Consider the following 26909-nt stretch of genomic DNA (forward strand, 5'->3'; position numbering starts at 1 on the left):
TGTACGCGGGCCTCTCACTGCTGTGGCCTTTCCCGTTGCGGAGCACAGGCTCCGGACACACAGGCTCCGCGGCCATGGCTCGCGGGCCCAGCCGCTCCGCGGCATGTGGGATCTTCCGGGATCGGGGCACGAACCCGTGTCCCCTGCATCGGCAGGCGGACTCTCAACCACTGCGCCACCAGGGAAGCCCGTAATATTTCCTTTTAATTCAAGAACATTAGCAACATTGTTTATTAGAGTTCCCTTTTGAAAGCCTTTGTTTTGGAAGCTTTCTAATGCCAGTTCTCTAACCCTACAACTGGGATTTTGCATCAACCAGGAAACTTTTCTAAAACAAAAATAGTAAGTATTTCAAAAAGTCATGAAATATTTAACAATGCTGTCTTTTGGTATATTTCCCAGACTAGCAGAGTATATAAGAAGTGGAAAAACCAATTATTTTAAGCTTATATAACAATCAATAATGTATCACATTAGGAAACATTATTTTGAATTTAGAATTCTATCCTCAGTCTGATTGGGAATTGAGAAATTTCTGAAAAGCCATTTAGACTTGCAGGACTCAGAGAATGTATGTTTCGTATGCCCTTTTTAAAAAAATATATATATTTATTTATTTATTTATTCGGTTGTGCTGAGTCTTAGTTGCAGCTTGCTGGCTCCTTAGTTGCAGCATGTGAATTCTTAGTTGCGATGTGCATGTGAGATCTAGTTCCCTGACCAGGGATCAAACCCGGGCCTCCTGCATTGGGAGCGTGGAGTCTTATCCACTGCACCACCAGGGAAGTCCCACATGTGCCCTTTCTAAGGAAGCTGAGTATGTACTCCAGCGAAGTAAAAGAGTGATGACTAAGAAAGAGAAAGATGGGCAATACAAGGAATGGTGGATTTAACCAGGAGTGTTAGATTGACTTCTGTGCAAGTCTTAGCAGCCACCTAACCAGATTAGAACAGAAGAAAGGGTATCCTCAGGAAAAATAATGGAATTGATTTCAGCTATAGACAAAATCGTTAATCTCAAAATTTTAGGGACAGGGTGAAGAAGGTACCTGTTTCTTCTCTCAATGGGAAAACACTGAAAAACAATACAAACTCCAGGAAAGACACAAACCTGCAAGAAAATTATGAAGCAAATATAAAGCAAACAAAAACTAGGTGTTTTTGTTTGTTTTTTAGACATCCACACCCTCCTTGTTTCACTTATAGTGAGATGTAGAACTATAAAACTTTTAGACGGCAATGTTGAATATCCTTATGTCTCATGTTGGTGAAAGAGTTCTTAAACTAGATACAAAAAGCGAAGACCATAAAGGATGGATAAATGGACAAATGTAATTACTTTAAATTAAGACCTTGTGTTATTCAAGAGTTACCACAAAGAAAGTACAAAGACAAACCACAAACTGGAAGATATTTACAATACGTATAACTGACATAGGAATAACATTTAGCACTCCTAAAAATCAATAAGCAAATGATGAAAGAGACAAAAGACCTGAAGAGGTACTTCATCAAAGAGAAATACAAATGGCCAAAAAAACCCAGGAAAACATGCTTAACCTCATTAATCAGTGAAACACAAAATGAATCACAATGAGGTATAATTTGTCAACCACCCAACAGCCAAAAATTTAAAAGTCTGAGAATCTGATTGTTACTGCGGTTGCAAGGCACCTGGAACTCTGGAGGTGTAAACAGATATAACCATCTGGAATAATGTTGAATGAAGATGTTGATGATCGGGCTTCCCTGGTGGCGCAGTGGTTGGGAGTCCGCCTGCCGATGCAGGGGACACGGGTTCATGCCCCGGTCCGGGAAGATCCCACATGCCGCGGAGCGGCTGGGCCCGTGAGCCATGGCCGCTGAGCCTGCGCGTCCGGAGCCTGTGCTCCACGACGGGAGAGGCCACAGCAGTGAGAGGCCCGCGTATCGCAAAAAAAAAAAAAAAAAAAAGATGTTCATGGTCTAGCAATTTCACTCCCAGGTAAATATCCTATAGCATTCATACTAGGAGATACAGACAAGATTGTTCCTAGTAGCACTGTAACAGTACATAACTAAAAACAAGCCAAGTATTCACTGAGATGGATAAATAAAATTGTATTATTTTCAATAAAATACTATTCAGTAGTGGAAAGAAATGACCTAAAGCTGCAAGCAACAACATGATGAATCCCAGGAATGTAAACTTGAGGGGAAAATCTAAGTTGCAGAAAAAAGAAGCCCACAGTGTGATTCAATTTAAATCCAGTTCAAAAACTTGCAAAACTAACAATATACTAATTCAGGATATTAACACAGGCAGTAAAATGATAATGAAATATTTTGGGTACTTGTTCTATTTTTTAAAATATCTATGACATTATAAATATTATATATTATGTCACATATAGATGACATTATATTTATATTTATTTATTCAACTAAGGAGGGCCATAGAACAAAAGTAGCTTTGGACACCCTTCATCTCACTCCAAATAAAGGCCAAAGTCCTCACAAGGCCTGCAAGGTCGTACATAATCTGACCCCCTCTCTCCCCATCTCCTAGAATTCTTCCTTTGGCCTACCACACCAAACTCAGTAGCCCCTTGCTGTTGTTTTGTTTTTTAAAGACTTTATTTTTTAGAGCAGCTTTGGGTTTACAACAAAATTGAGAGGGAACTACAGAGATTTCTCATATACCTTCTGCACTCACACAATTCATAGCCTCCCCCATTAACATCTCCCACCAGAATGGTACATTTGTTACCAAGGATGAACCTACAATGACACATCATAATCGGCCAAAGTCCATAGTTTACCTTAGAGTTCAGTTTTGGTGTGGCACATTCCATGGGTTTGGACAAATGTATATCCATCATTATACGTACATGTCATCCATGGCATATATCCATCGTTAGAGCACCATACAGCGTATTTTCACTGCCCTAAAAATCCTCTACGTTCCATCTATTTATCCCTCCCCTCCCACCCACAACCCCTGGCAACTGTTGACTTAAAAAAAATACACAACGTGAGAGCTGCAAGTTAAGTTTTATTTGGGGCAAAATGAGGACTGCAACCCAGGAGACAGCATTTCAGATAGCTCTGAGAAACTGCTCCGAGGAGGTGAGTGGGGAGCTAGAATACATAAGAGTTTTGCAACAAGGGGCAGGTAGTCGGGAACATCAAAAGATTACTGTTAATTAGGGAAACCAGATATGTCAAGTTAAGGAATTTAGAGCTTTTCTATGTATGGAAAGATGAAAGAGCCTGGGCTCACTGAAATCATTCCTTTGATGTGCACCTCAGCTATCTGGGGCCAGTATCCTGTATTTTCACATCCTGGGTTTCCTCAGGGCTCACCATGGGGAGTGGCTGCAGTCTGATGGCTGCTAGATGGCAGGTATTCTTTCCTTCCTGAGTTCCCTCAGGGCTCACCAGCTCTGTTGCAATCGCTGGTGGCTATGACATCCTTTGTTTACTGACATGGCAGGAAATATTCCATTTCTCACAACCACTAATCTTTTTCCTGTCTGAATAGTTTTGCCTTTTCCAGCATGTCATATAGTTGGAATCATACTAAATGTAGCTTCTTCAGATTGGCTTCTTTCACTCAGGTTCCCTCCTGAATGTCTTTTCATGGTTTGATAGTTCATTTCATTTTACTGCTGCATAATATTCCATCAGGTAGGTAAAAATGAAAATGATTTACCCTGTACAGATGATGCGGAGGGGGTCAATAGAAAAGGGTGACAAGGGTCTTCCTGACACCATTCCAGAGAACGTAAGTCAGTACTCCATTTTTAGAGTAATTTGGCAATTTCACATTTAAAACATGGATGCTCTTTGATCCAGCAGTTCTACTTCTGGTAGTCGTTACCACAGACACACAAACTCAGTCCTGTCCTGGGGCCTCTCCCATCCCATGAGCTTGGATTCCCAGGACTGAGTCTTTTATTTTGCCAAGGAACCTTGACTCCAAAGAGACCAATCCCTCAGTCTCTCTCTGCCTCTTCATCCTATGCTCGATTAACTCCTACCTATTTTGAAAAATATTTATTTATTTATTTAGGCTGTGCCGGGTCTTAGTTGTGGCATACGGGATCTTTAATTGCGGCAGGCGGACTTCTTAGTTGTGGCATGCATGTGGGATCTAGTTCCCCGACCAGGGATTGAACCCGGACCCCCTGCATTGGGAGCACGGAGCCTTACCCACTGGACCACCAGGGAAGTCCCTATCTATTCAAACCAAATGTTTCCTCTTCGAAAATGTTTTCCTGACTCTCCATACTAAAGTAGGTCAGCCTCTATCCATTCTTATTTATTCTTAGAGCACAAGCGACACTTAACGGTTGCATATTTATCTGTAGGACTATTTATTTAGCATCTGCACTCCCCACAAGAGCAAGGGCTGTGACTATGTCCCCAGGACCTAGCCCTGGGCTGACTCACTGAAACACTGGACTGGCACTGCCTATCTTTGTCCTGAAACCTGATGTGGGTTCACCTAGAGCCTTGCTCAGAACGTGCTGCGCCTTGTAGCTCATGCAGAGGCTTGCCCAGAGGGTCCCATATGCAGAGAGCAACATCCAAGAGCCAGTCATCGCTATCATGGAAACTTGGGAGACAGGTGAGAATGGATGAGTCACATAGCAAAGGCTGTTAATTGTGTCATCAGTGACCCAAGCACAGGCAAATGAAACTTGTGGGATGCTACTATCAGGCTGGGCTCTAAGCCCCACCCCAAATGCCTTCTTGAACCCCACTAGGGATCAGTGTCTCCCTGTTCTTAGCCTCTGGCTCCATGAAACTCTTGCTCAACCTTCTTTGCCTGAACATACCACATTGCTGGAGACTTCCTAGCCGACTCCTCCACTTAATGCGCTCCTTCCAAGCAGGGCCAGCAGGCTGCTTTTATCCCCAGTGGCCCCATTGTCCCAGCCAACTGCCCACCATTCATCATTCTGGTCCTTGAGATGTCTGCAGACAAATGCCAGGATGGTGGTGATCATTTTGTAACATATAGAAACATCAAGTAACTATGTTGTGCACCTGGAACTAATGCAGTACTGTAGGTCAATTATATAATTAAAAGTATGATAAAAGTTTGGAGAGAAGATGAGGAGAGGTGGAGGTACTAAATCTTCATCTCTTATAACAGTTATAAATTTAAATTTTTTTTTTTTCGCGGTACGCGGGCCTCTTACTGCTGTGGCCTCTCCCATTGCGGAGCACAGGCTCCGGACGTGCAGGCTCAGCGGCCATGGCTCATGGGCCCAGCCGCTCCACGGCATGTGGGATCTTCCTGGGCTGGGGCACAAACCCGTGTCCCCTGCATCGGCAGGTGGACTCTCAACCACTGAGCCACCAGGGAAGCCCTAAAAAATTTTTAATTGTGTTTTTCTTTTCTTTTTATTGTATCTAAATGAGATGACTGATGTTAACTAAACCTAGTGTGGTAATCATTTCACAATACATGCAAATCAAACCATCATGTTGTACACCTTAAACTTATACAGTGATGTATGTTAATTCTTTCTCAATAAAACTGGAAACAAAGAAACAAAATGCCAGGACCACTCCCTGACCCAGAGCCCCACGTCTCTGGGTAATGATCTGGCTTTTCCAAGCCTGTGATGGAGTCCTCTGCTGCACCCCCAGTTCAGTTTACTTGTTAAAACCGTAAGTATTGAAGTCAAAGATAGGAGTTTGAGTTCCAGCCCATATATTAAGCTATGTGACCTTAGTCTTTCTAAACCAAAGTCTCCATTAATAAATTCTGGGTTTTAAATACCTTCTCCATGCTACTGTGAGCAGGGGCAGATGGGGGCTTTATGGGGCCTGAAGTTTCTACAGCTTAACGGATCCCCAACTGAGGCATCCTGAAGCTTCAGCTTCGAGGTCAGTATACCTCTGCTCCCTGCAAAAAAAGAAATGGAAAGTGCCAGACTGCCCTTGACCTGCTGCTTTGCAGCGAGGATGTGGGTCTACCATCCAGGTCTCACCGATCCAAGGCCACACCCAGGCTGAGAATCAGAAGCCAGCAACCTCCAGAATCCCTTCTGGTGACTGATGGCAATGATGAGGGCAGCTCCCTCACTTCCAGAGGTAATGGGCACAGGAGTTCTGGTGGCAGCTGTCAGTCCCCAGACCAACTCTGTATCCCAGTGTGATTTGGGGTATTCTATTTGTGTGGGCTCAAATTTGCTTCTCTGTCCTTCCTAGAGGTGCTGTGACCTTTTTTTCCCCCTTTCTTTTAAACATTGTTTAAGCATGGCTGGCTTTCATTTCCTGAGCTCAGGACTAGCCCTCTACACGTCCGGCATCCCCCTACCCGCCCCTCCACCACCTTTTTAAAATCCAGCATCCATTTAATAAGACACTTTGCCACCAGAGCCAGGTGTTGTGGCTCGCAGCTAGGAATCATACTTTGCTCTTCTCCAGGGCCTGGCACATAAGGACCACAGGAAGACAAGCGCTCCAGAGCCTTTTTTCTTCCAAGCTCCTGGCAAGCTTTATCTAGTTACATTCACCCCGTGACTTGCCCTCCAGGCTCTGATCTCGCTGCCAACCTCTTGCTCTGCCACACGCTCTGCCTGGCTTGCTGCCCTGGCCTGCCCAGCCTTCTCTCTCTCCACTTTTCCCCCTCACCGCCTCCCTCCAGGCGTATCTAGGAGGCTCCCTAGATTCTGCACCCTGGACCCAGAGCTCACCACTTCCCATATCTCACCTCGCAGCTGCGGCCCTAGCCATGGCCGCTTGCTGATCCCTTGAGCAAATAAGATGGGAAAACCTGACCCTTCTTCGACCAGGAGACAGGTCTCTGCAAGCCTGATTCGCCCTCTCCTCCCCACTGCGGCCCCGGAGCAAACCCCCGCTCCTCCCTTCATCCTTCTTCTCATCGTGTGGCCTTGGACAAGTCCCTTCACTTTTGCGTTTTGCTTGTCAAACTTTACAGGCTGTAAACACTAATCTGTATCATACAGGTGAATTCTGTTTATTTCTGTAGGTAGGATCTTTCCTGTCAGGACAAATCAAAGTTTCACCTTCCCTGGGCAGGTGATGGGGGCATGTGGGCTCCCAGGAGATTGGGGCAGAGAGAGACTAAGGGGAGACCACAAGATAGAGGCACCTTGGCTGATTTCTTACTGAAGATACAGGTGAATATAAAAGCACTGGCTTTGGTGGTGTGTGGTGCCAGAGGCACGGGGTGTGTGTAGGGGGAGATGTACCGACTTCAGGGACCAGCTCACCACAGTGTCCCTCTACTACTCCCAGGCAGGGCCGGGACAGCCTTCTCAGCTGCAGGATGAGGCATCCCAACGGAGACTTAAGGGGAAAGAAAGTGCTGGAGTAGGAGCCAAGTCGTCTCAACTTATTCCCTGTGCCCAGAGGAAGTGGGGGCACGAGTCTGCTTTCCATGAAGAGTGTGCGTGGCGGGAATCTAGCTCCTAGAGAGGATTCAAAGGAAAAACAAGAAGTGGGGAGAAAGAAACACAGTCTGGGGAGTCGGTCCTTTCCTACTACGTGGGGGACCTCCCAAACTCCCGGCCTCGTGCGGGCGCCCCAGCTCCTTCCCCACCACGCGTGAGTCTCCTGGCCCTGGCAACCGCCAGCCACAGCTGGGGGCCTCTGCTACGGCCCGGAGTGCTTGGCAGTGGACGATGCCCAGCTAAAGCTGCTCGGGCCGCGCGGCAGCACGAGGTCCAGGGCGAGGTCGCGCTGCTCGTCCTCAGAGAACACTGGCCGGTAGCCCAGCAGCTGCAGCGCGCCCGCACACAGCTCCTGCACGCGGCGGATCTTGGCGAAAGGCAGCGTGTGGCGCCAGGCCTGCGAGACGTTGAGCGCGTCCCTGGACGTAGTCTTGAAGGCCTCACGGCGCGCGCCTGGCCCGACCCCGTGGGTGATGTTGTGGATCCAGGCCTCGAGCTGCGGCGTGAGACTCAGGCCTGCGAAAGCGTAGAGCGCGCGGATCTCGGGCAGCGGCGCCCGGGCCAGGTCCTCGAAGCGCACCAGGCGGTAGCGGCCGCGCAGGGAGGGCGGTGGCTTGCGCATGGCGGCCTCGGCGATGCGCACGTGGCTGCGACACACTTCGCGCACCACACGCAGGTCCGGGTCGGCCTCCACCCACTTGCCGTTGGTGCCCAACACGATGCCATTGTCACGGGCCAGTGCCTTGGCCGTCTGCTCGCGCGAGCGCAGCACAGCCCGCGGGTCGCGTACCAGGTGCACGATGCGCAGGTTGAGCGCCGGGTCGCTGAGCAGCGGGTAGAGTACCTGCAGGTTGAAGAAGCGCACCTCCTTGAGCACCACGTGGCTGTAGGAGCGGCAGGCCTCCTGGGCCAGGCTGAAGGGCCGTCGCGCGCAGAGCGGCTTGCACACTGCCTCACTGCTGATGGCGCCGCGCGGGAAGGCGCTGCAGGCGGGCGGCGAGCACAGCGCACGGCTCTCCGCCCACTGGAAGAGGTCTGACAGGTTGCGCCGCCACGGCAGGTAGGCGTCAAACACGTCCATGTCGCACAGGAAGACAGAGCGCACCAGGTCGCGCACCGCCATGTGTAGCGCCACCGCGCTGCCCTGTGATAAAGCGGCCCAAACGTGCCACGCGGGCTCCATCAGGTAAAAGACATTGGGGTGCTGGCTGAAGAGCTGGCCCACGAAGGACGAGCCCGAGCGCCACGAGGACAGCACTAGCACGTGCACCCTCTCCTCGCCACCCACCGGGGACGGCGGCCTGGGCCGGGAGACCAGGAAGAGCAGGAGGCCAGTCTGCGCCAGCAGGAGCGCGGTCACAGCGGGGCTGGAGATGCTGGAGATGCGCCGCAGCCACATGCCGCCGGCCGGGGGGCCTGCGGAGGGAGAGTGCAGCCGTCAGGGACTGCGGCCCGCTCACCCATCCCACACCCCAACTCCTGTCCGGTGCCCCTGCCAGGGAGCAGCCCCGGGACTTGACCACCCCACCTGTGGAGGCCTCCCAAGGCCAAGGCCGTCTCAGTTGGGCGCCCTTCCGGGAATGCGACTTTAAGACATGAGCCATGATCCAGCCTTTGCAGAGCTAAAGGCCAGTTGCACAATACTATGGGCAGTGTTTTTTCCCTTTTCTCTCTTTCTCTCCCCGCGCCCCCTTTTCTTTCTGTCCAGAGGGGGAAATATATTTAAAACAGAATTCCTGCTTTTCACTTAAGATTCCTTTTAGGGGAACAGTTGTGGGTTGTTTAGCTAAATAGCTTGATGGGTGATTTGGCAGAACCCTCCCTGGCTCCGCCACTTCCTAGCCTATGATTTTGGACTAAATGCTTCATCTCTCTGTGACTCAGTTTAGCCATCTGTAAAAAGGGGATTAATTCTGGTTCTGGAGTATTGGGATGAGCATGGAGGGGTGGGGCATTTCTCATAACTGAAAACTTGCACTTTCTACATAGTGTGCTTCTGCATTGTTTGACTTTTTTTTTTTTTTTTTTTTTGCGGTACAGAGGCCTCTCACTGTTGTGGCCTCTCCCGTTGTGGAGCACAGGCTCCGGACGCGCAGGCTCAGTGGCCACGGCTCATGGGCCCAGCCGCTCCGCAGCATGTGGGGTTTTCCCAGACCGGGGCACGAACCCGTGTCCCCTGCATCGGCAGGCGGACTCTCAACCACTGCGCCACCAGGGAAGCCCTGTTTGACTTTTTAAACAAGCAGATACAACTTCTGTTATTAAAAATAAACACACAGACAAAGAACAGCAGCTGTTGCTCTCGCCCATGGAGAGTGAAGTGCTGCAGGATGCACGGATTCCCAAGGGAGGATATCCTTCTGGATTTGTGTAATTTTGCAGAAGAAACCAGTTAAGGGAGAGGTAGGATGGAGACAGAGAAAGGGAGAGATGAGGGCAGAGTCAGACCCCTTTCCATGCTGAGGTTACTCACTGCTGTCCAGGGCTGCTGGGAGAGCTGCCCACCTCGGTCACAGATCCATGGGAGATGCCTGGAGGTTTTTCAGGGCCTGGGAAAGCAGGAGGGAAGCTGGGTCAGAGTCCTACAGGAGGAGATGGCCCTGCACAATGGGAGGGCTCTGCCTTCCCAGACTGACAGAAAGATCCCCACGGGTGGGACTGTAGCTGTCCTGCCCCTGGCTGGAGCTGGGCCCAGACCAGCAGGCAGCTGGATTCATTTTTCCAGATGGGAGTGAAATAACCGTCTCTCCTGCTCGGTTTGAGTTCCTCTGATGCCACTCAGAAGCTGTGAACCCTGGGAAATAACTTAACTACTCCAAGACTCAATATCCTCCTCTGTAAAACGGGGATGATAACATTTGACCTCAGGGTTCTTGTGAGAGATGCTGCTACAAAGACATACGAGGAAAGGGCTTGGTAAAGTGCCATACACGCCCCATGTTACTGTTGTAGCATTCAGCTGTGTCTGGAGAGGAGGAACCGTGGGAAGTCTCCACCCAGATAAGACCCCTGAGGTCACCTACGCTTGGAATCCCAGCTTCTCCCAGGCCCCCTGTAGCCCCTAACCACCCCTGAGTCCTTTAGTGGATCTTAAGAATGTCCCCCCCCGGGGGGGAGGGATAAATTGGGAGATTGGGATTGATGTATACACTATATATATAAAGTAGAGGGCTTCCCTGGTGGCGCAGTGGTTGAGAGTCCGCCTGCCGATGCAGGGGACACGGGTTCGTGCCCTGGTCCGGGAAGATCCCACATGCTGCGGAGCGGCTGGGCCCGTGAGCCATGGCCGCTGAGCCTGCGCGTCCAGAGCCTGTGCTCCGCAATGGGAGAGGCCACAGCAGTGAGAGGCCCATGTACCGCAAAAAAAAAAAAAAAAAGAAAGAAAAACAAAGTGGATAACTAACAAGGACCTACTGTATAGCACAGGGAACTCTACTCAATATTCTGTAGTGACCTATATGGGAATCAAATCTAAAAAAGAGTGGATATATGTATATGTATAACAGCAGAAACTAACACAACATTGTAAATCAACTATACTCCAATAAAAATTAATTTAAAAAGAAAGTGTGGAACGAAACAGTTATTTGTAGTGAGGTGGATGGACCTAGAGTCTGTCATACAGAGTGAAGTAAGTCAGAAAGAGAAAAACAAATACCGTATGCTAACACATATATATGGAATCTAAAACAAAGGAAAAAAAAGAAAATGTTCAGAAGAACCTAGGGGCAGGACAGGAATAAAGACACAGAGACGTAGAGAATGGACTTGAGGACACGGGGAGGGGGAAGGGTAAGCTGGGACAAAGTGAGAGAGTGGCATGGACATATATACACTACCAAACGTAAAATAGAGAGCTAGTGGGAAGAAGCTGCATAGTACAGGGAGATCAGCTCGGTGCTTTGTGACCACCTAGAGGGGTGGGATAGGGAAGGTGGGAGGGAGGGAAACACAAGACGGAAGAGATATGGGAACACAAGTATATGTATAACTGATTCACTTTGTTATAAAGCAGAAACTAACACACCATTGTAAAGCAATTATACTCTAATAAAGATGTTAAAAAAATAAATAAAAATTTAAAAAGGTGTCCCACAGAGTGTCCTACAGAGTGAAAGGAACACTGAGCCCAGCTCCCACACCCCGAGACCCCAGAGTTTTCTTCTCTTTGCACTGCTGCTCCTGCAATGATCTCAAGGATGAGCCGATTTGGAAGGGAAGGACCTGGAAGTTTCTTTCCTCTTTCCCTTTGCTCCCCACCAAGCCACCTTCACTGTCCACCTCACCACTGAGGGAAGCTGGCATCTAAACCGTGAGCAGAGCCCACACCTACTCCTCCCCTTATCAGGAGGCTGCAGGATCGGGTGGAGGATGCCCAACAGCTCTGTCACCTGCTGGGTCCAGAACTGCCTCCTGGTTACCTCGCCCACTCCTGGATCACACTGAAGACGAAGACAGCAACCACCCACCGGCTCTGCACACGTCACCTCCTCTCCTCGAGGGTGTGCTTCCAGAGAACAGGGTGCAGGAGAGGGAGGAAACTCTAACTCATATTTGCGGACATAAATTACCTCAAGTGCTAGGTGACTTAACTCAGCGGCCCCTGAGGCGGGCATTATGATCTCAGTTGTTTAGATGAAGGGCCCAAGGCTTGGAGAGACAGCAGGGGAGCTGGGACCCCAGCCCAGGACTTCTAAGTTCCGGGCACTTTCTGTCACAGACTGCTGGCCTCTCCCATCCCTGGGAGATCCCTGCAGAACACAGGACCCTGATTCCTGGGCCCAAACACAGCTGCCCAAGCCAGCTCTGCCCTCCCCTGGGTACAGAGGATCTTGACCCCAGGCCAAGGTGCTTGTTACCTGCACTCCAGGGATGCTAGGGGTCTTCTTAAGTGACTCACACAATACAGGAACTGTTATCTGATCCTGTGACTGGAACTCAAGAACTAGAAAAGGGATGGAAACATCCTACCCATGCAGAGGGTCCAGAGAAGTCCAGATTTCAGCTGGGAGTTTTCTGAGAACATGCCTTATATTCAGCGCACCCACCAACTGCCCCAGGGTTCGAGTACAAAGAACATGTCAGGCAGGCACTGTGATGTGTACTTCATCTTCATGATTGAATTTTATTCTCCCCAAATCCCTAGGAGGTAGACACTATCCCTGTCTGTTTTAGTTAAGGTAGTGGGGCTCAGAGACATGAATATACAGCTGTTAATGGGCAGGGCAGGGGTTTAAATCCAAGTGCCAGAGCCCCAGCGTGGGGCTCTGGGTGGCCCCTCTCCTAAGCCTTTGCTCAATGAAGTCCCCCATCCTGGAAGGGCCATCTGCCTCTGATATGAATTCTTTTCTTTTTAATTTTTTGTGGGTCTATATTAATTATATGTCTAATTTTTGGAAAAGGTGATACAAAGAGGCGGCACAAAATTTGAAAGCTACAGGCGAGGGCATCGTGGGCTCTGGTTTTATTTGTCAAAATTAGAAAAGGGGCCCCATCCTCCGGCAGACGCAGCCCCATATCAGAAAGCAAAGACCATTCAGTCAAAAGGAAGTGATGTTCTCTGTCCCCTTTGCCTCCCCCCAAGCCCACCTCAGAGGCAGCCCTGTCTCCAATTTCCACAAAGTCTTCGACGGTGATGACGATGATGTTTAAATTAATTATATATTTCAAGGGAGACGGGTAGGAGTAAAGTGCAAGAGGCCACAGAAGGAATATAACATTCCTCTTCCTACCCTGATAACCAGGACCACCTTACAGAGTTGTCTTTCTCAAGTCCCTGAAGATTTTTTGTCATAAAGCATTTTTAAAATTTACTTTTGTCAAAGTAATACACAGAGCTTGAATAAGCATTAGGTATCCCTGAAAGTTTATACGAGACAGTGACCATATTAGCTTCCCCTGGGAGGGGAGTGAAATAGTTGGGAAAAGATATTTCACAATAAATCCCCTTCTTTTTTTGGGGGGGGCAGCTCCTTGGCATGCAGGATCTTAGTTCCCCAACCTGGGATCGAACCCATGCCCCTTGCAGTGGAAACGTGGGGTCGTAACCACTGGACCGCCAGGGAAGTCCCCACATTTGATCATTTGATCATGCCATTCTTCTACTCAGCAACCTTCAGCTTTCCAACTTTACTTCCCATTATTCCCAGCCAGCATTTTACATTTCAGATAATCTCCTACGCCTCCACTGTGAGTATCCAGCCCTGAGTCCCAACAGAAGTCATCTCAGCATCTCTGAAGACACCTCATCCCTGACTCTCTCCAGGCACACACCGTTCTGCCCTGAGTGACACTTTGTCTCTCCTTCTTGCCTGTGAGCCTCTCCTTCAACTGTGAGGGTTGGGATGGTGGGTTTTTGCAAGGGAACGTCTGTTCTCAGGTACCTAGTGTGGGCTCGGTACTGCACAGGTGCATTGGACAGGGCTGTCTGTGTTCATTCAGAACCTATTCCCCCTTCTTTTGGTAACAGCCTCTAGATTTTTCTTTGAGGAACCACCCCTCACCCACATAAAGCACGTGTGGTTTGGGTAGGGCTGACCCACCACCCCCTGGTTCTTAGGGAGTCCTGTGTCTCAAGCCTGGTTCATCCAGGTGTGGTATATTCCACACACAATCTCCCTGCCACAGTGACTGGCTTAGGAATGGACATCAGCCCCAAGTCCAATCCCAGGATTTTTGCACATCTGAAGGGAAGAGGGAAATTGCCTGGGTATAAAGCCAATATAGGAGAGAAATGAGCAGAGAAAAGAAAGACTGGGAGTCCATGAGCAAGCTGACGGCACCAGATCCAGCTGTGCCAAGATTCACCCATGTACTTTTCAGTTGGGGAAAATACTCCATTTTTGCTTAAGCCAGCATGAGTTGAGTTTCTATCACTTACAACCAAGAGTTCTGATTAGATAGTGGATCCCCTTGGTGGGATGGGTTGAGGGTAGAACTGTAAGGGAGCATGGGCAGAGAGAGCTTCTAGGGGCTGGTTATGCCCTGTTTCTTGATGGAGGTACTAAGTACATGAGCATGTTCAACTTGTGAAAAGTCACTTTTATGTGAACTGTGCTCTCTTCTGTATGTATATTTCAATAAAAAGTTAAGAAACCTCTAACACCATATATAAAAATAAACTCAAAATGGATTAAAGACCTAAATGTCACACTGAATACTAGAAAACTCCTAGAAAAGGACTTCCCTGGTGGCACAGTGGTTAAGAATCCTCCTGCCAATGCAGGGGACACGGGTTCGATACCTGGTTCGGGAAGATCCCACATGCCACGGAGCAACTAAGTCCGTGCACCACAACTACTGAGCCTGCACTCTGGAGCCCACAAGCCACAGCTACTGAAGCCTGCGTGCCCAGAGCCCGTGCTCCACCACAAGAGAAGCCACTGCAATGAGAAGCCTGCCCACCACAACAGAGAGTAGCCCCTGCCCGCTGCAACTAGAGAAAGCCTGTGCGCAGCAACAAAGACCCAATGCAGCCAAAAAATAAATTATAAAAAAAAACCTCCTAGAAAAAAACATATGCAGAACACTCTGATGTAAATTGCAGCAATTTTTTTTATCTGTCTCCTAGAGTATTGCAAGCAAAAGCAAAAATAAACAAACGGGACCTAATTGAATTTAAAAGCTTTTGCTCAGCAAAGGAAATCATAAAACAAAAAGACAGGAGGGAGACGCAAGAGGGAGGAGATATGGGGACATATGTATATGTATAGCTGATTCACTTTGTTATAAAGCAGACACTAACACACCATTGTAAAGCAATTATACTCCAATAAAGATGTCAAAAAATAAACAAACGGGACTTCCCTGGTGGCGCAGTGGTTGAGAGTCCACCTGCTGATGCAGGGGACACGGGTTCGTGCCCTGGTCTGGGAAGATCCCACATGCCGCGGAGCGGCTGGGCCCGTGAGCCATGGCCGCTGAGACTGCACGTCTGGAGCCTGTGCTCCGCAACGGGAGAGGCCACAACAGTGAGAGGCCCGCGTACCGAAAAAAAATAAAAAATAAATTAAAAAAAATAAATTAAAAAATAAACAAACGAAAAGACAACCTACAGAATGGGAGAAAATATTTGCAAACGATGCGATTGACAAGGGATTAATTTCCAAAATGTATAAACAGCTCAATATCAAAAAAAACCAAACCCAATCAAAAAATGGGCAGAAGACCTAAAATAGACGTTTCTCCAAAGAAGACGTACAGATTGCCAACAGGCACGTGAAAAGATGCTCAATGGGGCTTCCCTGGTGGCGCAGTGGTTGAGAGCCCGCCTGCCGATGCAGGGGGCACGGGTTCGTGCCCCGGTCCGGGAGGATCCCACGTGCCGTGGAGCGGCTGGGCCCGTGAGCCATGGCCGTTGAGCCTGCGCGTCCGGAGCCTGTGCTCCGCAACGGGAGAGGCCACAACAGCGCGAGGCCCACATACCGCAAAAAAAAAAAAAAAAAAAAAAAAAGATGCTCAATGTCACTAACTATTAGAGAAATGCAGTTCAAAACTACAGTGAGGTATCACCTTACACCAGTCAAAATGGCCATCATCAAAAAGTCTACAAATAATAAATGCTGGAGAGGGTGTGGAGTTTTTTCCTTTTGGGAAGCTTCTACACTGTTGGTGGGAATGTAAATTGGTACAGCCACTATGGAGAACAGTATGGAGGTTTCTCAGAAAACTAAAAATAGAGCTACCATATGATCCAGCAGTCCCACTCCTGGGCATATATCTGAAAAGACAACAACTCTAATTCAAAAAGATACATCCACCCCAGCGTTCACAGCAGCATAATTTACATTAGCCAAGGCATGGAAGCAACCTAAATGCTCATCAACAGATGAATGGATACAGAAGATGTGGTACATATATGCAATGGACTATTACCCAGCCATAAAAAATAATAAAATAATGCTATTTGCAGCAACATGTATGGGCCTAGAGATGATCATACTAAGTAAGTCAGAAAGAGAAAGACAAATACCATATGATATCACTTATATGTGGAATCTAAAAAAATGATAGAAATGAACTTATTTACAAAACAGAAATAGACTCACAGACATAGAAAATAAACTTACAGTTACCAAAGGGGAGGGGGGGGATAAATTAGGAATTTGGGATTAACAGATACACACTACTATATATAAAATAGATAAATAACAAGGACCTATTGTATAGCACAGGGAATATCTTGTAATAACCTACTATATATATATAAATAACTGAATATATATAATATATATATAACTGAATCACTTTGCTGTATACCTGAAACATTGTAAATCAACTGTACTTAAAAATAAATAAATAAATAAATAAATAAATTTAAAGTATATGGGACCTATGGGACTTCCCTGGTGGTCCAGTGGGTAAGACTCTGTGCTCCCAATGCAAGGGGCCCAGGTTCGATCCCTGGTTGGGGAATGCATGCTGCGACCAAGAGTCTGCATGCTGCAACTAAGACCCGGCATGGCCAAAATTTAAAAAGAAAAGAAAAAATATATATATATATAGGACCTAAAAGAAAAAGAAAAAGAAAAGTACATAGATACTAGAAAATCTGTAAATGCCCTGAAATTTTATATGAAATTCTTTAGTGTATGTACATATACTACTTCATTCTGTAAACACTTATTGCATGACTATTATGTGCAAAGTATGAAACTAAGTATCGACATGTGGCCACTGCCTTCAGCTTAATTTCTAGCTGAGAAGGTCACCATGAAACAAGTGATCATTTAACCGCAAGCATAATCAGTGTAATGGAGGGGAAGGACAGTGCTATGGGAGCCCATAGCTTTCCTTAGGAAGTACTCGCTGAACTGGGATCTGATGGCTGAGCAGGGCTTAACTATGGGAAGGGCTGTGTGAGGAACGGGCAGAGAGAAGAGTTTGGGAGGAGTCAGTTAGATGAAGCAGCATCTCTAAAGGCTCTGAGAAGAAGCATTTCATGTTCAAGGGTCTGAAGGAAGGCCAAATAGGCTGTACGTACAGTGTCTCAAGAAAAAGAAAAGAAATCATCCCATTGAACCCAGTCCCATTCATTGCAGATTTTCTGTTAAAGAAAGCAAAACCTAGTGATACATGCTTTCCTGGATCTCACACAGCTAGACACTGCTGACAGGGCCCCAGCCCAGGATTTTCAACTTGTACTTGCCCTATGCTATACAATCTACCCAGAACTGCTCCTTGAATTTCCCCAAACCTCTTTTATTCCCTTCCCCTCACTATACATAGAACATCATTTGTGTAAAATTATAATTAGAGAAACAGTACCTGCCTCAAGGGATGTGAAACAGATTTGGTCCAGTAAGGAGTATGTGAAGAGGAAAGTGTAGGGACTTCCCTGGTGGTCCAGTGGTTAGGATTTGGTGCTTTCATTACTGAGGGCCCGGGTTCCGGGTTCAACCCCTGGTCAGGGAACTAAGATTCCACAAATCACGCAGCCAAAAAAAAAAAAAAAAAAAAAAAGAGGAAGGTGTCCTACTTACTGAAGCATATTGTTTCCATAAATACAGTAATTTGGAGGGGAGGAAAAGGGCTCTGTCCTGCTTTCTATAATAGTGGCCAATATGATAGCCTGTAAAACCTCAATTAACAAGATAAGGCAGAGAGAAATGCTAATTAATTTTATCAAAAGGCCTGGAGGCCTTGTTTTGTATCCAAGATCAGCAAGATTAGCCCTCCCATAGTAGAGAGCTGGGATCTTGTGTATTCAGGCCACTAAGACACATTGCCCATTGGCACATGAGAGAATCTGGAACTGGTCCTGCACTGGTGGGAGGTCAGTGCAGCTTTTTAATTCCTGTCCTTTCAGAAACAGTAGCTGTATAGTCATAAATTCAGTGCCTACAAACTATAAGGCTTTCAAAGAATGGGATCAATTTTAAAAAATGATCCAGGGGCTTCCCTGGTGGCACAGTGGTTAAGAATCCACCTGCCAATGCAGGGGACATGGGTTCGAGCCCTGGTCCGGGAAGATCCCACATGCCGCAGAGTAACTGAGCCCATGCGCCACAACTACTGAAGCCTACGTGCCTAGAGCCCGTGCTCCGCAACAAGAGAAGCCACCACAATGAGAAGCCCGTGCATCGTAATGAAGAGTAGCCCCTGCTCACCGCAACTAGAGAAAGCCTGCGTGCAGCAATGAAGACCCACCGTAGCCACAAAAAAAAAAAAATTTTTTTTTAAAATGACCCAGCTATTTGAGACTGATGCCACATTTCAGGAAGCAGAGACTGTAAAGTAACCTCTTATTTTTTCCAAACAAAAAACAACCTAACATTAAAATCACTGGATTGTTTTTTTAAAAAAAAGTTAAGAATCCTGCCTGAATAAGATAGTTAAGTGTCATGTCAGGGATTGTCCCAAAGCATGAGTGAGTCGATGATATTAATAAGTATTTGCTGGGGCTTCCCCGGTGGCGCAGTGATTAAGAATCCGCCTGCCAATACAGGGGACACGGGTTTGAGCCCTGGTCCAGGAAGATCCCACATGCCTCGGAGCAACTAAGCCCATCCTTCACAACTGCTGAGTCTGCGCTCTAGAGCCCATGAGCCACAACTACTGAGCCCGCACGCCTAGAGCCCGTGCTCCGCAAGAGAAGCCACCACAATGAGAAGCCCACGCACCACAGCAGAAGAGTAGCCCCCACTCCCCGCAACTAGAGAAAGCCCACACGCAGCAACGAAGACCCAATGCAGCCAAAAATAAATAAATAAAATAAAATAAAATAAAAATAAATATTTGCTGAATTGATATCAGGTCCTCTGTTATCCAAATCCAAAGGGAGTAACTTCCCACTTGTCCCGTATTTCTTTCTGCTGAGCATCTTAAAGTTTCGATATCTTCTAACCATTCCTGACTAATTCTTGGCCTGAGAGACACAGGAAGGTGCTATTGTCCTACCTGATGTGCAGATGGGAACACTGAGCTACAGGACAGGGGAGGCTTTGCCACAGCAGGGCCCGAGCGGGAGCCCAGGGATCCAGCTCTCTGGGCAGCACTCACTTGCAGCTCTGCTCTGCCTGCCCTTGACTCAGCAGCTCCTCTGGTCACCAGCCTCTCCCAGCCCTGGCACAGAATCTAAGGGAGTGAAAGGTAATACTAGGTACAAATCCCTGGCTCAGATTTCTCTCATTTTGGCATCGGCTGGAGGCCATCCCTGTTCAGGAATCCCAAAGGCTAAAGAAAAGAGATTCCGGATGAGGGATGCGTGGACTCTAGGCGTCAAGGGCCATCCCTGGAGGCAAACCAGCTCTAGTGGAGGCCAAGGCATCTGTTACGGAGAAGGCTGACAAGGAGGGCAAGAAAGAGGAGGAAAGACGAAGAGGGAAAGAGAAAAGAAAAGCAAGAGACAAGGGAAAAGCAGTAAGGGAGAAAAGGGGAGAGAGAGGAGGAGAAAGATGGGTGTTTACAGTGGAGTGGGAAACATGGAACACCAGTTAATACTACCTGCTGAGGGCTTCCTATATGCCAAGCCTTTCCCACCCATCTTCTGATTATTAAATCAGGATTACCCCACAACAACCCTATGAAGTGCATCTGATACTCATCCTTATTTTACAGAAGAGGAAACTGAGGCTTAGAAAGATTTATGAACTTGCCTAAAGGGCCCACACAGCAGCAAAGTCAGAATATGAACCCCAGCTGTCTAACTTTAGAGCATTTCACTATATAATATCAAGTGGAAAAAACACAACAAAACATCCAATTGTGTTAAAAGTACATGAACATCAAAGAACACCATCAAGAAACTGAAAGGATACCCAGAGATGGGAGAAAATATTTGCAAATCATATACATATAGAAAGGGACTTATACCCAAATATAAAGAGCTCTTACAACTGAACAATAAAAGAGAAACAACTCGATTTTAAAATAAGCAAAAGGACTTCCATGGTGGAGCAGTAGTTAAGAATCCACCTGCCAATGCAGGGGACACGGATTTGAGCCCTGGTCCAGGAAGATCCCACATGCGGCGGAGCAACTAAGTCCGTATGCCACAACTACTGAGCCTGTGCTCTAGAGCCCGCGAGCCACAACTACTGAGCCTGCGTGCCACAACTACTGAAGCCTGTGTGCCTAGAGCCCGTGCTCTGCAACAGGAGAAGCCACCACAATGAGAAGCCTGTGCACTGCAACAAAGAGTAGCCCCTGCTCGCCACAACTAGAGAAAGCCCCTGCGCAGCAATGAAGACCCGACGCAGCCAAAAATAAATAAATAAATAAAATAAGCAAAAGATTTGAGTGGATATTTCTCCAGAGAAGACGTATATATGGTCTGTAAGTGCATGAAAAGATGCTTGACATTTGTAGTCATTAGGGAAATGCAAATCAAAACTACAATGAGATACCCATCCACTTCCCATCCACTAGGTTGGCTATAAGAGAAAAGACGAATAATAGCAGTGTTACTGAGAACATGGTAGAACTGGAACCCTCATATGCTGCTGGTGGGAATATAAAATGGTGCAGTTGCTGTGGAAAACAGGTAGTCCCTCAGATAATCATAGAGCTACCATGTGATCCAGTGATTCCACTCTACAATACCATAAATCCAAGAGAACTGAAAACATATATCCACACAAAAACTTCTTCATGAGCTTTCACAGCAGCATTAATCATAATAGCCCCAAAGTGGAAACATCCTACATGTCCATCAATTGACGAATGGATAAACAAAATGGGGTGTACCCATATAATTGAATATTATCTAGCAATAAAAAGAATACTGATACGTGCTACAACATGGATGAACCTTGAGGTGATTAACGCACAGCACTGAATCTACTGTAAACCAGTGAATTGGAAACTTTAAAAGGGTGACTTTAAAGTATGTGAATTATATCTCAATAAAACTGTTATTAAAAAAAAAAAAAGTGGGCTTCCCTGGTGGTGCAGTGGTTGAGACTCTGCCTGCCGATACAGGGGACACGGGTTCGTGCCCTGGTCTGGAAGATCCCACATGCCGCGGAGCGGCTGGGCCCATGCGCCATGGCCACTGGGCCTGCGTGTCCGGAGCCTGTGCTCTGCAACGGGAGAGGCCACAACAGTGAGAGGCCTGCGTACCGCAAAAAAAAAAAAAAAAAAAAAAAAGTCATGACTATGTATAGAAAGAAATCCAGAAGGATGCATGCTGAATATCAGTGGCTATCTTTTTATGGCCAGATTACAGGTAATTTTTTTTCTTGTTATTGCTTTGCTGCATTTTCCAGGTGGTCTCCAAGAGACTTTTATTACTTTGTCAATCATAAATTATCAGTTCTATTTCATTGGTTCAAGGAGGCATGGGTGGAGTTTGCCTACTTCAGCTTTCATTGCAGGGAGAGAGGTGCCTGCAAACCATCTCCCACCTGACCTGAGTACCCAGGTGGCCAGAGGAGAGGGGCATGGGAAGGAACTACCCGAGGGGCTTGTCAAGGGCCCCCAGCCCACACTCAGTCTCAGGGCTGTGGGCTGGGCCAGGCTGTGGCAGGAGATGTGCCTGGCCCTAAGCCCTGGCCACATCTGCCGTCTCTGCGCCTGCCCCGAGGAGCAGCTGTGTGGCATCAGCCAGAGGCAGGGAGGCTCCAGTCGCACAGCCCGGATGCTGCTGGAGAAAACAGATCTGCCTGCAAGAATCTATTGGGAAATGAAATCAAATTAGTCTGGGGAAGGAGCCTCAAGCCTCCTTGGCTCAGAGCCACCCCGGGGGCATTTCAGAGCAGATGAGCAGATATCAAAGCATAAACCCCTTTTCCCTGGCTCTGCGCTTTGGGGATCCTCAAAGCACACCTTACGCAGCACCTAAGTTGGTCTAAATCACAGCACCTGACGGCTGAAGTGCCCTAAAGTCTGGGGCACCCACCTCTTCTCTGCAGTAACACACACAGGGAATGGGTGTAGAGGGTGCATGTTTTGCGCATTCCTTTGTGTTCCCCCAGGTGTGGACTGAGCTCTCTTATATATACAGGGATAGTCTGGAGTGTCCTCTGGTTTATTTTTTAATCTCTTATTTTGATTCATTTATTTTTAAAAAGTAAATCATTCTTACAAGTCAATGACATAAAATGAAAAAAAGGAAGGGACTGTTTTAGAAGAAAACAACTCAAAACACAAAACAGCCAAAGACAACATGTGGACCTTGTTTGGATTCTGATTCGAACAAACCCAGTGCAAGAAGATATCTGTGAGGTAATCAGAGAAATTTTAATGTGGACTGAGTATTAGGTGATATGGGGAAATCATTGTCAATGCTACTATCACCACCCAGAATACTCTTGTTCATGCATTTCTGTACCTAACTCCCCTTACTAGACTAGAAGTGGGACCCTATCTCATTAGAGGGAGTAGGAGCAGCACAGGGGCTAAGAGTGTGAACTCCACTTGATCACTTACTGTGTGATCTTGGACAAGTGACTTAACCTCTCTGTGCCTTTTTAAAAAAATCTATAAATAGGGAACTAATATAACCTAACTCATGGGCTTGATCTGAAGAGTAAATGAATTGATATTTATAAAGCACTCAGAACAATGTCTGGCACACAGTACACTTATAAGTATTTGCTCAGGAATCTCCCAAATCCTGGGTCACAACTATATTCTGTGAATCCAAGTGAAAGCTTTTTCAAAAGGAAAGCTCAAGGACAATAGCCTAACCAGCTCCAAGTGACCCTAGCACCCTAGCCGCAGAAAGTGGCAAGCCTAGGCAGGGGCATTACATACAAAACAGAAGACAGTGAATAATGGCTAAAAGCCTGGCTCCTGAAGCCAGATTGGGTTAAAATCTCGCTCTACCACCAGTGAGGTATGTGACTTTGAGCAGGTCACTCCTAACCTCTCTGTGCTTCAGTTGGCTCCTTTGTAAACGAGGCTCTAACAGCGCCGACCACACGAGTCCGGGAGGAGTAAATGGAACAATCCAACCCTTAGCATAGTCAACGCTCCCTGAGCAGCATGCTCTTATTAGCTCTGGTACTTGGCTCACTCACTCATGGCTTCACCTCAGCCAAGTCCCTTCTGCTCTTGAGGCCTCAGTTTTCCCATCCTCATGCCTCCAGTACAAGAGGGAAGAGGAAAGAGAGTTAACATTTGCTGGGCACCTAGGCTGAGGCCGAGAGAGGACTCCATTGCTGCCCAAGATCCAGCAGCGAGGAGCAGGGGCCGCCAGACTCACATTCAGCTGGATCTGGTTCCAAATTCACTCACCGAGCTGCTTTTCCTCCAGAGTTCCCTGGGAAAAGCCCTTGGAGAATTTTCTAGATTAAAGCCATACCCTTTGAAACTCAAGTTTCAAGAGACAAGGGATCCCCAAGCAGTGATCTCCTGCGCAGCTGAAGCCCCAGGAAGACACTTTCCAACCCGCACTCGGGGCGGCGGTGCTCTTTTCACGTTCTGATAAAACCACTACCACCACCCTCAGCTCTAACTCGCACAGCCGACCCGGCTGCAAGATCAGGGCCTTCCTAGCTGTGCCACTGGCTTAGGCCCAGGCCGCGCAGGGTGTGGGCATCCCGCGCGGAGAGAGGACGAACCAACATACCCCAAGCGAGGCGTCCCAGCCCGACTGGCGCGGCGGGAGGCAGACGCCTCTGGCCCCAGTCTCAGCAAAGGCTCCTGGACGTCTTTTCCAAGCTCCTCTCCACAGCCGCTCAGTCTCCTCGCCGGGAGAGTCCGCTGCGGCTGATTTGTTCCGCAGGGTCCCAAGGCTATGAAGGGGCACCCAGTGACACCGGGGAGAGGGCTCCAAGAGGCATGGACTTGCGAAGCGGATACCAAGATATTGGAGGCACCTGGAGACCCAAGGCGGCGGGAACCAGAAAACAGGGCAGGATTCCCCCTGAAAAAAGAGAGGTGTCTTTTTTAAGAATGCGATGTTGGCGGAGCAGTCCCGGGGCAAGGACAAGAAACAGACTCGGGCCCTCCTGCCCCGGAGCCCCCTGGGTGTCCGGCCCCGCGCCCCGCGCTACCTGGGCGGCCGCCGGAGGCCCGCGGCGCTGCTCTGCGCTGCCGGCCCGAGCGGAGCGCGCACAATGAGGCGCTTTCAGACGTGGCTGCGGTCCCGGAGCCGGCGGGCGGGAGCCGGAGCGGGAGGGAAGGAAGGAAAAAGCCGGTTGGCCCCCGGCTCTGGCTACCCTGCCCACCTCGGGCGGAGGGGCCACGCCTCGGGGGAGGGGCGGCCGTCCAGCGGCGGGGGCGGGCGAGCCCCGGGGAAGGAGGGCACAGGTGGGCCCGGGGGGGCTGCCGGGGGCGCCCGGCTTGGCCAAGGATGTCAGAGGGCGCTCGCGGAGTCAGCTCTCATCCCACTAATTGACCAAGAAGTTGTCTTCCCCCTCTAATCCCCAGAGAAGGGAGGCTACTGGGAACACAAAAGGCCCTTGTGAAGGAAATCGAATCTTAATTTTGCCCCTCCTCCCTCTCGGTGGCATCCTCACAGCGAAAGGACTGGGAATCCAGACCGCTTCCCAAGCCCCCAGCCTCGGACCTAAACCAAGCCCCAGGCACCTTGATGCCAGGCGGATCCGCGCGGCCTCCCCGGGTAGTAGCCGAGCTGGGGGCGGGGCCGGGACACCAGGTGGCCCTCAGGAGCTCGGCCTGCAGCTGGCTGTGCCCCTTCTGTCCCCTCCCTGCTCTAGCCTCAACTTGATAGCAGGTCCCGATAAATACAGGGTATGTTTCAATAAATAAAGATGCTATTTCCTCCTACAAATAACGGAGCGGAGTCCAAGCACCTGAAAAAGAAAGAGAATTCTGACCTCTTGTAATCCGCTGTGGGATCTAAAAGAAATCTCTGCCGCTGGAAGTATAAATTAGTGCATTCTTTCCAGGATGCGGTTTGGCAAGATGAATTAAAATCCTTATGAACGGGCTTCCCTGGTGGTGCAGTGGTTAAGAATCCGCCTGCCAATGCAGGGGACATGAGTTCGAGCCCTGTTCAGGGAAGAGCCCACATGCCGCGGAGCAACTAAGCCCCTGGGCCACATCTACTGAGCCTGCACTCTAGAGCCCGTGTGCCACAACTACTGAGGCTGCGCTCTAGAGCCAGCAAGCCAGAACTACTGAAGTCCGCGCACCTAGAGCCCGTTGTCCGCAACAAGAGAAGCCACCGCAATGAGAAGGCCACACACGGCAAAGAAGAGTAGCCCCTGCTCACCACAAGGAGACCCACACAGCAACAAAGACCCAACGCAGCCAAAACTAAATACATAAAATAAATATATTTTAAAAAATCCTTAAGAACATCATAAGCTTTTGAATTCATAATTTCTTTCTAGGATCTAAAGAAAATAAACAGCAAAAAGGATTTATATGCAAGGTTCATAGATGTGTTGTTTATGATAGCAAAAAATATTAGAAACAAAAGATTAAAAAGATGTGTATCAGAAAGTCAACAGTGATAACTTGTAGGGAGCAATTTACAGACAACTTATTTTCTTTAGGTTTCTGTAATTACACATTTCCCCCAATAGGCATTTAGAACTTATGTGGTCACAAAGAACCCAAACTTCTTTTACAAAGCATGAACATGAAGAGAAAGAAAGAAAGCTTTATTAATTGCTTTATCAATCTTACATGATGGGACCTCACCTGATTCAAACAGAAACTGGAAAATCATTTGGCAAAATAAGGGATTCCCCCCTGCCAAATATTGTTTCAAACCATGATGTAGTTATGGGTTACAGTCCAGTTGATAATATCCTGTATATTTCCATTTTTCCCCTCTTTCAGCTATAAGGTGTGATTCAGGTTCAGAAGCTACCAACATGTGATCTGTAAATAATCTAATGTTCACCAGACGCAGTTGTAATTTTCCAGCCTGTGGTTTCCACATGCCATGTGGATTTCACCAAAAACTCGCATTTACTTGGGGCGGGGCCCGAAGACTTGCAAAGAGCTAACAAAAGCTGCAAGGTTTTTGGGCAGAGCCCTGGCAAAGCAAGGCTGCTGGTGAGTAACCCCAAGAAGTGTGCATCACCTCTGCCCTCCCCATCCTCCCCTTTCCAAATACTCTCCCTCTAAAGAGCCACATGCAACCTTCCAGTTTAAACATTTTAATTATAAAGTTACAAAACATCATGGTTCTTTATACACATTTTGCATGAAAATAATGTAATAAAATGCAAAGCCATGTATATACACATCTTCAGCTATCTTTCCATACTCATTACCTTTTGGTGACTCAAACCAGAAACCATTTTTTATTTAAATCTCAAGAAAAAACTTTAGGCATATAAACAGCCCAAAATATTAAAAGAAAAAGCAGAGGGGTCAGTGTTAGGATATTTTTGTGCTTGGATACTTCAAAACAGCTTTGTTTCCAAAACTCTTATTTTGGTCAGCCTGAATGAAAAGGTGCTTTGGAAATAAAAACTGAGTCTCCAGGGTAAACTGAGGCATGCACTCAGGAGTGTGCGTGTGGATGGGAGTGAAGCGTGGATCACAGAGGGCATGTCCTTCCAGTGCCAGTGATATCTCGGTATCATAAAGCAGGTCCAGGTGTCCTTAGGGCGAGAATGGAGAATT

The 26909-nt window shown here is 47.8% G+C and overlaps 1 protein-coding gene across 5 annotated transcripts in view; it reads right to left on the bottom strand.

Annotated features, from left to right (window-relative positions):
• Positions 1–6956: 6956 nt before the first annotated feature.
• TMEM231 (transmembrane protein 231) overlaps positions 6957–26909 on the bottom strand; it is a 39250-nt gene continuing 19297 nt past the window's right edge. The window contains exons 1-4 of one of the 5 annotated variants that reach the window (XM_060083634.1): positions 24356–24442; positions 23929–24225; positions 9889–9964; positions 6957–8831 (exon numbers count right to left, since the gene is read on the bottom strand). In XM_060083634.1, coding sequence (XP_059939617.1) covers positions 7618–8814 — 1197 coding nt within the window. In that variant the 5' untranslated portion in view covers positions 8815–8831; positions 9889–9964; positions 23929–24225; positions 24356–24442 and the 3' untranslated portion in view covers positions 6957–7617. Of the gene's footprint in view, positions 8832–9888; positions 9965–23594; positions 23677–23928; positions 24226–24355; positions 24443–26909 lie in introns of those variants that run through there. The other 4 variants (XM_060083635.1, XM_060083636.1, XM_060083637.1 and 1 more) reach the window with 4 other exon arrangements.

The sequence above is a fragment of the Mesoplodon densirostris genome, chromosome 19 (genome assembly GCF_025265405.1).
Source record: "Mesoplodon densirostris isolate mMesDen1 chromosome 19, mMesDen1 primary haplotype, whole genome shotgun sequence".
Lineage (NCBI taxonomy): Eukaryota > Metazoa > Chordata > Mammalia > Artiodactyla > Ziphiidae > Mesoplodon > Mesoplodon densirostris.